A 13,918-nucleotide genomic window follows, 5' to 3' on the forward strand; every position below is an offset into this window, starting at 1 on the left:
TTATTTTATCTTTTTTAAGTAAAAAATCTTACTAATGTATAATTTTAGTTTCTAAGAATTAAAGCCTATAAAATTTGCAACAAAACGTTTTTAATCCTAAATCTCTACCTTCTATAGTAAAGAAAAAAATAATAATTTGAAAAGTGTGATACTTACTTTTGCAGGCCAGTGTAATTTAAATTAGCCGAATATAAGACACTACAATGAATTTAAGATCTATAATGTGTGTGCTGTTTTCGACGCAATAAATCAATTTTATTCATTTCGTTATATTCGTTCATTTAGTTCATTTCGGTCATTTAGTTCATTTAGTTCATTTAGATCATTTAGTTCATTTAGATCATTTAGTTCATTTAGTTCATTTAGTTCATTTAGTTCATTTAGTTCATTTAGTTCATTAGGTCATTTCGTTCATTTCGTTCATTTCATTTCATTCATTCAAGATATTCCGAGAGTGTTATACTAAAAGGGACAATATCGAAAAATTACGATACTAAAAATTATCGACAATAAACACGATCTAACTTTTATTGAACGTCCTTCGTATATATTTATAATATGTGTGTCAGCGACTTAACAATATTTTTCCTCTCTGTGAATTTCTCAATGCGATCAAAGAAGTTTTCACTTCAAACAGGTTGAGTTATGCTGTATTTGGTTGAGGTTATTACCTACCTACCATTATTAACAATTCCACCGATGCTTGACTAATATTTTACTCTTAAGGCCATTATCCCCAGAAATCACCAAAATAGCGCATAATTGAACACATGCATGACGGTTTATATAATATTTACAAAAAATAATTATATTTACACAATTTGAGACGAAAATAATTTTTTTCTATACATTTCTATTTTTATACACATTGCGAAAAAAATCACCAAACTACCCTTAATTTTTACAGTTGGAGCCATGCTAATCATTCAATCTAGATAAAAACTGTACGAAAATTTATTAATTGTATACCAATACTATTCAAAATCACTTAGTTTTGTTAGTTTAGTAATCAAATTTGTATTAGGTTTGTAATAAATTAAAAATGCTTCTAATTCTGAGTTTAAATTTCGATCTTGTGCGAGAGAGGTAACCTAGCTCCGTACGATTCTTCAAGGCCATTGACTCGGTCCCCAGCCTTAAGTTCACTCCATAATTCAGTTTTCTTTTACAGGTACATATTCTCTTTGGCGCTTGCTGATCTCCTAGTAATTCTAATCTGTGTACCGTTTGTCTCTACGATATACACCCTGGAGTCATGGCCATGGGGAGAGGTGATATGCAGGCTGTCTGAAACTGGCAAGGACATTAGTATTGGGGTATCTGTCTTCACGCTGACCGCTCTCTCAGCTGAGAGGTATTGCGCTATTGTGAACCCCTTTCGTAAGTTACAAGTAAGTTATAATTTGAACTGTTTGCTTAAACTCTTACTTTACAACTATAAACTAAATTTAAAACTGTGCACATAGTTATCTAACACACTTAAACCTGACTAATAAGCTAAAGGAATCGAACCCGGGAAATCCTGGTAAGTGCAAACATTTATATGATGAATATGGATGTTTATATGTATTTATGTATGTAAGTTAAGTTAAGTATATAATATATTGTATTAAATATATCGTTGTTTTGTACCCACAGTACAGGCTATGTCTAGTTTGGGGCAAAATAATTTGTGTAAAAGTGTGTCAATATTTTATTATAATATATATATTATTATATTATAGTTTATCTGTATTCAAATTAGTTGAAATCCGTTTTGAATCATCATTAAAAGATGTATCAATACGACCGATCTATAATGTAGCAGAATGGTGAGTGACCCTGACTACTAAAGCTAGAGTTCCCGTGTTCGAATCCTGGTAGGTGCAAACATTTATACGATGAATATGGTTTCCGAGTCATGGATGTTTATATGTTAAGTAAGTATATGTATTGTATTAAATATATGGTTATCTTGTACCCATCGTACAGGCTATGCCTAGTTTGGGGCAAGATAATTTATGTAAAAATGTGTATTCAAATTTGTTTAAATCCGTTTTCAATCATCATTAAACAATGTATAACGCGTTATACTTTGTTTATCACTACCACCGATCTATAATGCATGAGTAAGTGGATTGGCAAGAAACTCAAAAGAGCGGCCAAGGATGAGTCGGACTCGCCCATGAAGGGTTCCGTAGCAGTAAGTAACATAATAGAAAAGTTATATAGTAAGGCAAATTACATTAAATTATTTGAATGGAATTTGACTTGATCTTTTAATGAGACCTGAGTTTTTTTTAATTAGATTCATCTGTGGTAATTACAATATTACATTAAAAATTATGCTAAGTTACAAAGGTCTTATTACTAAATGCATTAATTACCTTTTAAGCTGAATACTGCATGCGAAAAGATGTGTACTTTCCCCGGGGCGCAAAAAGAATAGGGGAGTCCCAGGACCATGGGTGTCGTAAGAGGCGACTAAGGGCTTTTAAAAGTGGGAAAGTCACGCTGCCGTCTTTTGACGTCAGCACAATCGGGCCAGACTCGTCCGGGTTAATTACGACACTTGCACAGAATACCGGCGTGAAGTAGCGGCCTAGTGCCGCTATGTTTCGCATAGGTTAGTGTCGAGGACCGGTGGCCATACGCCCCCCCCCCGGCACTGCATTGGGGTATGTGTGTACGTTAGGGAGGATATCTGCTGTCGCCGTCTCGGCAATTTTGAGGGTAGGGACCTGTATACTCTCTGGCTCCGCGTAGATTTAGAGGACCGCGTCCGCATCTATGCGTGTGTCTACAGGTCCCATAGTGGTAATGCAGAAACCTATCCTCTCATGGGCTGCGTTCAAGCGGCAATTGACGACGTTTCTTGCACAGATCCCCTCCGCTGAAATCGTTGTCTTGGGTGATTTCAACGGGCACAATGCCTAATGGCTTGGATCACGTACCACAGCCTACGCAGGGCGATCTGTGCATAATTTTGCATTGGCGTATGGTCTGTTGGTTGAGTCGCCAACGCCGCTTCCGAATGTGGATAGCCACATGACGTCTTTATTAGATCTTCTGCTGACTACACATCCCGATGGTTACCAGGTCTTTGTCGACGCCCCTCTCGGAATGTCCGACCATTGCCTAGGAGTGTAGTGCCTATCCTATAAATTGAACCTTGTCCAATATAACCCCCAGAATGCTCAAGTTGCGCGTTCACCACTAAAAAAACCCCATTTGTCGTATCACCGCTCTTCACAACACTTCCCTTAAAGCCTCGCCTAGTATCGGAATACTGGGTCTCGAAATCTCGAGCGATTCCCAATTTCGTGGCCATCTGCAAGGCAAAGACAAATTGTGCGTCATTAATAGAGCACGGCAATACTTCAAGCCGGCCCATATTCTAGCGCTCTTCAATGCGCAGATCACCACACATGGAGTATTGCTGTCATCTCTGGTCTGGCGCACCCCAGTATCAGCTCGATCCATTTGACCGCGTGCAACGTAGAGCAGCTCGATTTGTCGGGGACCCAGTGCTCTGTGAACGGCTGGATCACTTGGCGTTGCGTAGAGATGTCACTTCATTGTGTGTCTTCTAGCGCATTTATCACGAGGATGTTCCGAAGAGCTGTTTAACCTGATTTCTGCCTCCAAATTCCACCTTCGCACGACATGCCACAAGTAAGGATATCATTCCCACAATCTGGATGTGTGGCGGTCCTCCACTGTGCGGTTTTCCAGGAGCTTTCTTCCTCGTACTACAAAGCTGTGGAATGAGAATCCTTGTGCGGTGTTTCCAGGACGATACGACATGGGTACCTTCGAAAAAAGCGCATACACCTTCCGTAAAGACCGGCAACACTCCTGTGATTCCTCTGCTGTTGCAAGAGATTGTGGGCGGCGGTGATCACTTCACAACAGGTGACCCGTACGCTCATTTGTCCTCCTATTCCATAAAAAAATATGTGTGAAATTGTTATAAAAAAAAGGATTAGTTATAAAGCAACCATTCTATGAAGTAAAGAAATAAGAAATTAACAAAATCTACCAAACAAGTCTAGATATAGTTACTAAACAAATCAAGAATACATATTTTTTATTTTTTACATTTTTACGAAATTATCTAGCCAAATCTAGAAGCACACGAGCTTCGAAGTCTTTTAACAATACGTTATTAGATCACTTAGGTATAAACACGTGCTGTAACTATCTAAATAGTTTATTGTGAATTTGTATTATTATAATAGAAAGCTTTGTCTTCACGATATTATATAGTAATATCGTGTAATATCTCTCCGAAACAGTTTGAGAGAAGAATTGTTTGTTATTTTAGTTCGAATTTCTGTCGTATTTAAGTTGCCGTTCCTCGTGGAATACGATTAAATACATGTTTTGTTTTTGGAGCTTCACTCACTCTGTTGCGATAATAGATTATTCAGTGAACAGAGAGATTTAACTCGCAAAATAAATCACTTTAGGAACTCTCCGTGCTGAAAAATACAATAATTTACATACCGAATGGACATGACGAATTGTGCTAGCTGTTCGTGAAATATTGACTTAATAAAAAGGAGTTAACATTACTCAGGAGTTTTCACTGAAATGGAATCCATTTGAATAAAAATGCCTGGAATGCTGTCTAGGTCTGAATATTAATGCCTAACACGGAAAGAAAGATATCTACCCCATTTATAAGTTTAATTAGGTAAACTAGATACTACCAGTGGGAGGCTCCTTTGCACCGGATGCCGGCTAGATTATGGGTACCACAACGGCGCCTATTTCTGCCGTGAATCAGTAATGTGTGAGAATTACTGTGTTTCGGTCTGAAGAGCGCCGTAGCTTGTGGAATTCCTGGGCAAATGAGGCTTGACAACTTATGTCTCAAGGTGACGAGCGCAGTTGTAGTACACTGCTCAGAATTTTTGAGTTTTTCAATAATCCTGAGCGGCACTTCATTGTAATGGGCACGACTTATCAATTACCATCAGCTGAACGTCCTGCGCGTCTCGCCCTTATTTTCATAATGTCGAGAGTGCGCCACTAAGGGGGCCTCCATTAATTACGTGAGGCATTTTTGAGAATTTTTCGACCCCCCATCTCTCCTTGGATAGATTTTGTAAGATTTTCCTGAACTCTCTCACCCCACCCCTAATCTTACGCGAGATTCTTCAAAATTTATGTTTCGGATGTAAACGTGTTTGATTATTGAGAAGAAAAAAACAAAAACACAATTCGTTGTAAATACTTTTACTGAAGACTAGCAAGGACTAGTTAGTATTTGTGAATTTTACCGTAATTTAAAATCATAATAATCGCTGGTCGATAGGGCTTAAATATTCGAGCTACTTCGCTACTGTGCGAGGTTCCGGACGAATACGACAAACACCATTGTGTCAGATTTGGAAATATTCTAGAAATCATATTTCACGCAATTTTATACTCTTTTCTGCTAGAATAGTAGATTGTTAACCTAGGGTCGAAAGAATCAATTTCCGAGATATTTAGGCCGCCCTTGCTGCGCTCGGGCGCCTATGGTCCGAGTAGGAATTGATTCTTTTACCCGTGTTAAGATCTTTACTTTTCATTTCGAATATGAGGAAATTAAAACTAGTTGTTTATCTCAACTATTTATTGATATTAAATCATAATATTTGTAGTACCTATTTAAAATTAATTGTCAAATTAGGACAATTTATGACGACTTTTTAAATTTTAAATATGGAACTCTCCGCGTAATTGTTGTGGCTTATTCCGCTCAAAGAAGTTTGCGCTAAGTTCACACTGGCTGTTTAGAAAGTCACACAGCCGCAGCTTTTTTTTAATTAGTTTTTTTTTTCAATAAAACTCTTCACAGCTGAAAGCAGTTCTATTTTTGAAGTTCATTCCGGCCTTTAGGTGGAAAGTAATTTGTATGAGTTTTTCCCATGGAGGGAAGCAGCATTTTCCACCCAATTTAATCAGATCAAGACAACATTACTTTCCGAGTATGAGAAATGAAAAAATAATAACGTGATATTTGACAAGTCCCTGCACCCAAAGTTAGATGTGGAAAGATTTAGCTTGATTCCCTCCCCCCTAGAACACCTTACGTAATTAATCGACGCCCCTAACGTTTTTACTTTAATATTATCAATCAATACAAAATATTATATTAAATAGCGTCTGTATACGGATTATTTTTTCATAAATCATTTTGGATGTGATCAAGTGATTGATATTAAGGGATAGTTAGCATTAACGGTGTACCTATTCAACAAGATAATTTTCTTTAAATAATAAAGAAAATTAACAAAAAAAAACCGACTTCTAAAAAACTAATCCAAGGCCCTGCTCGCCTTTCGCCTCGTCACTTCGCGCGTGCAACACAAGCACATCTCACCCATAACTATGTATGAAATAAAACATACCTTGACTGACACTGAAATCGACCACACGGGAAGCACCAGCTTTGAAAAAAAATAATCAACATCGGTTCGGCCGAAAGTTCTGAGATAACAAACATATAAAAAAATACCGTCAAATTGAGAACCACCTCTTTTCTTAAGTCGGTTGAAAATAAACAATTAATATAAACTTTAACTGCCTGATATAAAGATATGAATGGTCTCAACAAATTTCAAATTACTCTCGTTGCCAAAAGATTTGAATTAAGCTAATATAATATAAGTTATGATGAAGTTTTGTTTATCCAACAACTGTAACAGGAGAACTTCAACTTATGACGCTAAGCATACACTTAGCGAAGTTGGTAGCAATCTGATCTAAGATTTAATTATCTTCTATCTTGTTAGTTTTTGGGGTTCCGTAGCCAAATGGCAAAAAACGGAACCCATATAGATTCATCATGTCTGTCTTTCTGTCAGTCCGTATGTCACAGCCACTTTTTTCCGAAACCATAAGAACTTTACTGTTGAAACTTGGTATGTAGATGTATTATGTGAACCGCATTAACATTTGTATGCAAAAATAGAAAAAAAATCAATAAACTTTCGAAACTCAACTTTTTTTTCATCAAACCCATACGTGTGGGTTTATTTATGGATAGGTCTTCATATTGAGGTTTCCGCTATCATTTTTTTTCTAAACTGAATAGTTTGCGCGGAAGACGAGCTCCAAGGAGACCCATCAGACATAAAATGTCAAGTCTCATTTGCGCAGTAATTTAACTAGCTACGGCGCCCTTCAGACCGAAACTCAATAATGCTTACACATTACTGCTTCATGGCAGAAACAGGCGCCGCTGTGGTAACCATAATATAGCCGGCATCCTATGCAAAGGAGCCTCCACTGATGAATTTGTGTTTGTTTAATTATACGCATTAAGAATATGACTATTACTTACATTAACTGTTACGTGAAAATGACAATAAGTTGATCATTTTATTTTTGTTGCAGCTAAGAAAGTTGCCGTTGGTATGCGCTACGATAATTTGGATAGTTGCCCTGCTATTGGCAACACCAGCAGCCTTATTTTCCAATACTGCATCGGCAACACTTCACAACAACGTCACTATATTATTTTGCTCCCCTTATCCACCAGATTGGACTACATTTCCCAAGTAAGTCTTGTGAAATTCTAAGAAAGAATATTATTTGCTTCTATTTATATGTAACAGAATTATTATCTGTAAAAAATTTTTCACAAGCCTTTTATTACATTGCCATTTAATATTTAGAGCAACTTTTTTAAACGCTTTTTATTAGCTTCACCTGTATATATATTTGTTTGTAACCGACTCATTTGGGCGCCATTTTGATTCACTTTAAACGACCAGATTTCGTACAAACTCCGTAGATTTGTCGAGGACCGATGACAATACAATAATATAATAAAATTATTCCATTTTTCAATTTGCAAAATATGATTTTTGTTAATTTATATAATTCTCATATAATGTCGATAAGGCAGGAATTTATGTTAATTTTAAATTTAAACAAAACACTTTTAAAGGATTAACAGATCTCGTTTTCTGGAAGATCTGGAAAGGTCTTGAAACTAAACTAAACTGAACTAACTGAAATAAAAATGTAACTTTTACACAAACATCTAATGTAAAACCGTTACAATTACACGCGTTTTAATCCTTTAAAAGTGTTTTATTTAAATGTGTAACACTCGCGTTAATCAAAGAAAGTATTAATTTGAAATTTCAACCATTACATTTAACCGATTAATCTAATTTTAGGATATTTTCGAATACAAAGAGAATGTTTTAGTTTTTTTAACTATTATCATTTTATTTATTATTTCAACGTCTATGATACTAACACGATGTAGCTAAGAATTCAATGATATTATGAATAAATAATTCGAAAATGGGTTGATATCAAAAACTACAGAATTCCATAGTTTACTAAAGTGGAAGGGTTATTGCTAACACTGATAGAAAATGCAAGGACAAACAGCTATCTACCTATTTAAGCATGCTTGGAATGTAAAGGTGAAATATATAAAACTTACAAATATTTCGTAAGATTTATATATTTTGTTGATAAGTTAAACAAACCTCTTATATAACATAGCCCTCTTTTAAATAACAAGATATACTGACGATAATTAATTTAAAATAATTGTTTAATATTCCACATGCCTATAGCTTTGCCTATTATTTTGATATACTATTTTGATTTGCATTCAATAGTATTTGCATCAAAGTAGTTACATCTTATACATTCCTAGTACTTTTTATTGTTATAAAACTTCTCATTACATAAGTTTTTGCCCATTTCCACTTCAATAAATACTAGTTTACTATATTGCGTGCTATTTTTGTGAATACTGGTATAAATTAATTCGAATTAAACTGTAATATGTACACTACAAAAATAAAGTTATAAACAAAATTTTATGATCGATGCGGGACTCGAACCCGCGAAGTATCGCGTTCCGTGTGAATGCTCTTCCAACTGAGCTTCCAACCGATGGAGTGACGTATCTTCATAAAATCTTGTATGCTTTGTTCAACTATCAGGTTATGGCTTCATCTACAGGATCTAATTTACTGTTACCAGTACCAACTCAAACCCAATATTTGCATATTAGGAAATTGACTTGAGATGTCGCTCTTGCAAACCTAAACAATTCATTATGTTATTGTAGTGATAACCCTCACTTCTGGGATTAAAACACAAATAAATTTTGAAAACAAAATTTTATGAACGCTGCGGGACTCGAACCCACGACCTCTCGCGTTCCGTGCGAGTTCTCTTCCAACTGAGCTAAACGTTCGAGTGACGTGTCGTCATAAAATCTTGTATGATTTGTTCAACTCTCAGGCTGTGGCTTCATGTTGAGTTTTTTCTTGTGAAATTTAGTTTTCAAATGAGGGCTGTCACTTTAAAAACATAACAAATTGCTTATGTCCAGACTAGGCTAACAAAATCCACAAAATCAACCCTCTTCTACCTTACTAATGAATTTAGTGTTGCTCAAAATAGAACCCAAAAGATTTTCGCCTATTATCATTAATACAATTTCTTTTTAGATGGATGACATTAGCGAAAGCAATAATATACTACGCTTTACCGCTTTTAGTAATAGCATTCTTCTACTCCCTAATGGCACAAAGGCTATTAGCAAGTACAAAAGAAATGCCGGGAGCACTTCACGCGGGTCAGGGAGAGGCGCAGGCAAAGGCCAGGAAATCTGTCGCTTGTATGGTCCTCATATTTGTGATTGGTAAGTCGGGTTTTAGTATCCCCTTTTCTCTCAGCTGTCAAATCATTTGTATCTAGGTCAGCTTTTAAAACAACTGAGTATTTTTTCAATCTCAAGCGCAGTGGTTACTTAGTAATAAAAGCAACTGAGTTTTATGTGCAAATATTTAAAGCAACATACACAGGAAATGCAAAAAATAATTACTTAAATAAAATTGAAATAACAGTTAATAAATCAGTAAGTTACGCTCGGTTATTTAACATTCTTCACACATCTTAGTAAATTGGTTTGGTTGTCTTGAATTAATAAATATAATATATTCTTTAAATTTGTCGTAATGAAACAGTCGGTCATGCCATGCGATAATTTATTTTAAGCCGCGAATTAACATCAACTGTTGCTATTTAACTAAATGTGTTGTATCTCGTGGTAGTTTTTTCACTCATTTACTACAAACTTTGTAGTAAAAAAGAATACTCTAGTTTTTTTAATAAACTTCTATCTTTATGGGTGACGATTACCGCTACGTGCGCGAGAACTTTCTTTACTCGGGTTATCCTTTATTTAAATTTCAAGTCATGTGCTTTTTTTGTTGACGTTTTGTGGTAGTGACACTTTACTGCTAAGTGCGCGAGAACTTTTCTCACTTTGATTTATTACAATTAACGATGCCGAGGAGAAGACAACCTGACTAAGGTCGTCGCAGTCAATCAAATGTGCGAAGAGCTACCTCACGTGCTAGCCGCAATGATGACCAGAGAGAGACAGATCAAGAAAATAGTCGTATTGCTATGTCAGAATTGCATTCTTTAGTGAGTGACAATGAAGTAGATAAGCTTAGAATGCAACGAGTTCGTGCACATCAAACACAAGAACAGCGAGCACGACATAATGAAATTGAGCGATTCCGAGCTGCATTCCACTGTGATCCGGCAATAGATTATTGTGCCGACAAATCGGTAACAATTGGGGAAATGACAATTATTTGTAAATATTGTAAGGCGTAAAATACAGTGATGAATCGACTGGATTATGTTGTGCTGGAGGCAAAGTAAAATTGCCACAATTGGTCCCAACACCAGATCCTTTACGTTCTTTACGATTCTGGGATTGGAAATGATTTTAAGCACTTATTCAGTTGGCCAACATTTAGAAATATAACAGCTGTTTCCAGACGACATCAATTTTTTATACCCGTAAATGATAAGCTTAGATATTTATACAAACTAAATATATTTTTTGACATTTATTTTTGTTTTTATTTTATTATGATTGAGCATTAAAAATACATACCATTACAAATTTTAACCCATCTACGATCAACACAAGATACAAAAGTATCGCAATTTTTATATTTTTCTGTTCTATCCACAGAAACAGGGTTGCAAGATGGCGATCGAATATAATTTTTGTACGACATATGTGGTAGGTCTGAGAATCGGTCATAATTTTTTTTATACCCGAAAATTTTAATTACTAATATTTTTCTTATTACTTTATATGGCAATACAACGTTTGCTGGGTCAGCTAGTAACATAATAAAGATTTAATTTTGTACACCTCTTATGAACATTTTATTCTTTTGACATTGATAAAATACTTTGATATATATGTACTACCTATTGATTGGGTTTAAGTCGGTGCCTGCCCGCTTTATTTATTAATTTATTTATTATAAACATACAGTTTCTTCTTCAAATAATACAAAGTCCTGTAAAACTGTTTACACAGTTTGTCTACAGGATCGAGCGAGTCTCATAAAATAAATCTTAAAGCGTATTTTACAAATGTTACTGCAACAATAAATATTGATTCAATAGTTTTTTAAATTTATTTTTGATTAGGTTGTTAGTTTCTAGACGAAGCTATCCCACTCAAAGTCATGCGTGGCGGGTGTAGGTACCTTCTATTACGTTTGGCTTGGCACCGACTGGGTATCTATCCATAGGTAGTGCATACAACTAATAGTGTTTTAGTAATTTATAAGGTTTAAGATTTGCATAAGAGGTGTATACAATTAAATCTTTATTAAGTAAGTTTTATACTTTTCAGTTTTGAAATCTGTTTATTTTTTTTATTTTTTACTTTTTAGTGTCATTCATTTAATCAGGTAAACTATAAGATTTCGTTGCTTTTTACTGTCATATAATAATAGATTATTATAATGAGTAGCTATGGGTAGGCCTACGAAAAATTCTGCGTGCCTTAAACAATATAGATCCCCTATTTCACGTTCTTGTGAGACACTGACATATGTGATTGTAAATGACTGTACTGAATTATCATGAAAAACGTTTGTTAGCTATGAATAACAGGTAGACTAAGACCCAATTATCGGCAAACAGGTTAATAATAATAATATATAATCAATCTATATGAAAACTCCTAAAATAGCAGTACACAAGCTATAATAACATTATCCACGTAAACAAAAATAGTCATAAAAAATGTTCGTAAAATGAAAACTACTGGGCCAAAGTACGTCATTTTTTATGGGACCAAATGCCAATTAATCTGCATCAAAATAAAGAAGAATCACGAAAATCGGATTATAATACGTAGCCCTCTTTTTCGATGTCGGTTAAAAATATTGTTGCGATACTTATTTTAAGTGTAAAAGTGTAGCAATCTTTTTTTGATAAATTAATATTTTTATAATAGAAGGAAAAATATGCAGTTATTTTTAGATTAATGTAAATTACTGGGCGTTTACTAGTCTAAAATGGGCATTCCCCTTTTGTTGTTGAGTTAGCGGTAATGCCAAAATATGAATACATCATTTCCTTAATACTGAATGACAATGTTAAAACCACAATCAAAATTAGTTCAGCGGTCACTGACTAAGAGGTGTACGAACAAGTGATAATAAGGGCGTGATGACTAATTTGAAACAAGATAATGCCCTGGACTTTTCCCGCGTAGATTCTTAAATAACTGTGTTAAATATAATGCCAGTGGGAGGCTCCTTTGCACAGGATGCCGGCTAGATTACGGGTAGCTATTTCTGTCGTGAAGCTGTAATGTATAAGCATTATTGTGTTTAGGTCTCAAGGGCACCGTAGCTAGTGAAATTACTGGGCCAAAGAGACTTAACATCTTATGTCTAAAGGTGACGAGCGCAGTTGTATCGTTGTGCCATTCAGAATTTTTTGGGGTTTTTCAAGTATCTGCGGCACTACATTCTAATGGGCAGGGCGTATCAATCCATCAGCTGAACGCCCTGCTCGCCTTGTCCCTTATTTTCATAAAAAAAAATTATAAGCCTAAGTAAGCAGTGAGTCAACCCATCTGGCAGTGAACGTACATCTGTTTAGGAGATTAGAAACAAACAGACATGACACAATAAAACATAAATAAAAAGTTTATCTAGTACAAATATCATATAAACAGCGTTATTATGACATTTAAAATTTGAAGAAATTAACATTTTAACTGTTGTCTCTCAATATAATATTGATAATGGTATACAGTACAAAGGCACATAAGTGAATTTGCTAGAAACTGTCATAACCATAACGTTAACACCAGAAACTGACACAATGCCTACTACTTAGCTAAGTCGAGTTAAGAAATAAGGGGCGATGTATATGCTTTCAAATCAAGATCCCAGTAAATATTCGATACAAATGTATTAAGAAACACAAAAGAATTTTTAAAAGACGTTTATGTGGTAAAGGTTTCTATAACATAAATTACTTTTAATAATCGAAATTTAATATTGAGGGGATTTGAGGTGTTCCCAACATTAACAGTATCGATTTCGTTTATTTCCCATGTATACCAAAGGATCGTCTAGAATCTAGATGGAATCGAATACTCTACACAAAACAGTAGTACAAATAAAAAAACAAACCGCTCAATTCGTAACAATAGCTTATCCATCACTTTAACCTTCTCCAGAAAATTACAGAAAACTTTATCAGAGTAGCTCTATATTTATACATCGGAATACTTAGTTCTAATACGTATTAATTAAGGACTCTCGGGTGAAAAAGTAAAAAGTGAAATTTTTCATCAAGTCTGCAATAATGACTTTCTTACTTACTTTTATTAGAAGGCTAAGTGGCTATCTAGTATCATTAATGTTCAAAGAAGTTGTGTTTTTATGTTGTAAATAATACCTTCAAATTTGTTCATCAAACTTGAAATACCACCACTGACCTGTATAAATACCACTGGACAGGCTGTTCCATATGTTTGATAGAAAATTTTTTGTGCCATTTTGAAGCGCCACTCGCGAGCGTTCGTTTTCCGTGTTCTTTATACTTCAAGAATCAACGTAAT

The 13,918-nt window shown here is 35.0% G+C and overlaps 1 protein-coding gene across 2 annotated transcripts in view; it reads left to right on the forward strand.

The window, feature by feature from the left end:
* The window catches only part of LOC126965978 (neuropeptide CCHamide-2 receptor-like), a 94,040-nt gene that overhangs the window by 71,353 nt on the left and 8,769 nt on the right, over positions 1-13,918 (forward strand). For both annotated transcript variants that reach the window (XM_050809831.1, XM_050809832.1), the window contains exons 3-5: positions 1,172-1,391; positions 7,372-7,535; positions 9,462-9,655. In XM_050809831.1, coding sequence (XP_050665788.1) covers positions 1,172-1,391; positions 7,372-7,535; positions 9,462-9,655 — 578 coding nt within the window. The remainder of the gene's footprint in view (positions 1-1,171; positions 1,392-7,371; positions 7,536-9,461; positions 9,656-13,918) is intronic.

Source organism: Leptidea sinapis, chromosome 9, assembly GCF_905404315.1.
Source record: "Leptidea sinapis chromosome 9, ilLepSina1.1, whole genome shotgun sequence".
Taxonomy (NCBI): domain Eukaryota; kingdom Metazoa; phylum Arthropoda; class Insecta; order Lepidoptera; family Pieridae; genus Leptidea; species Leptidea sinapis.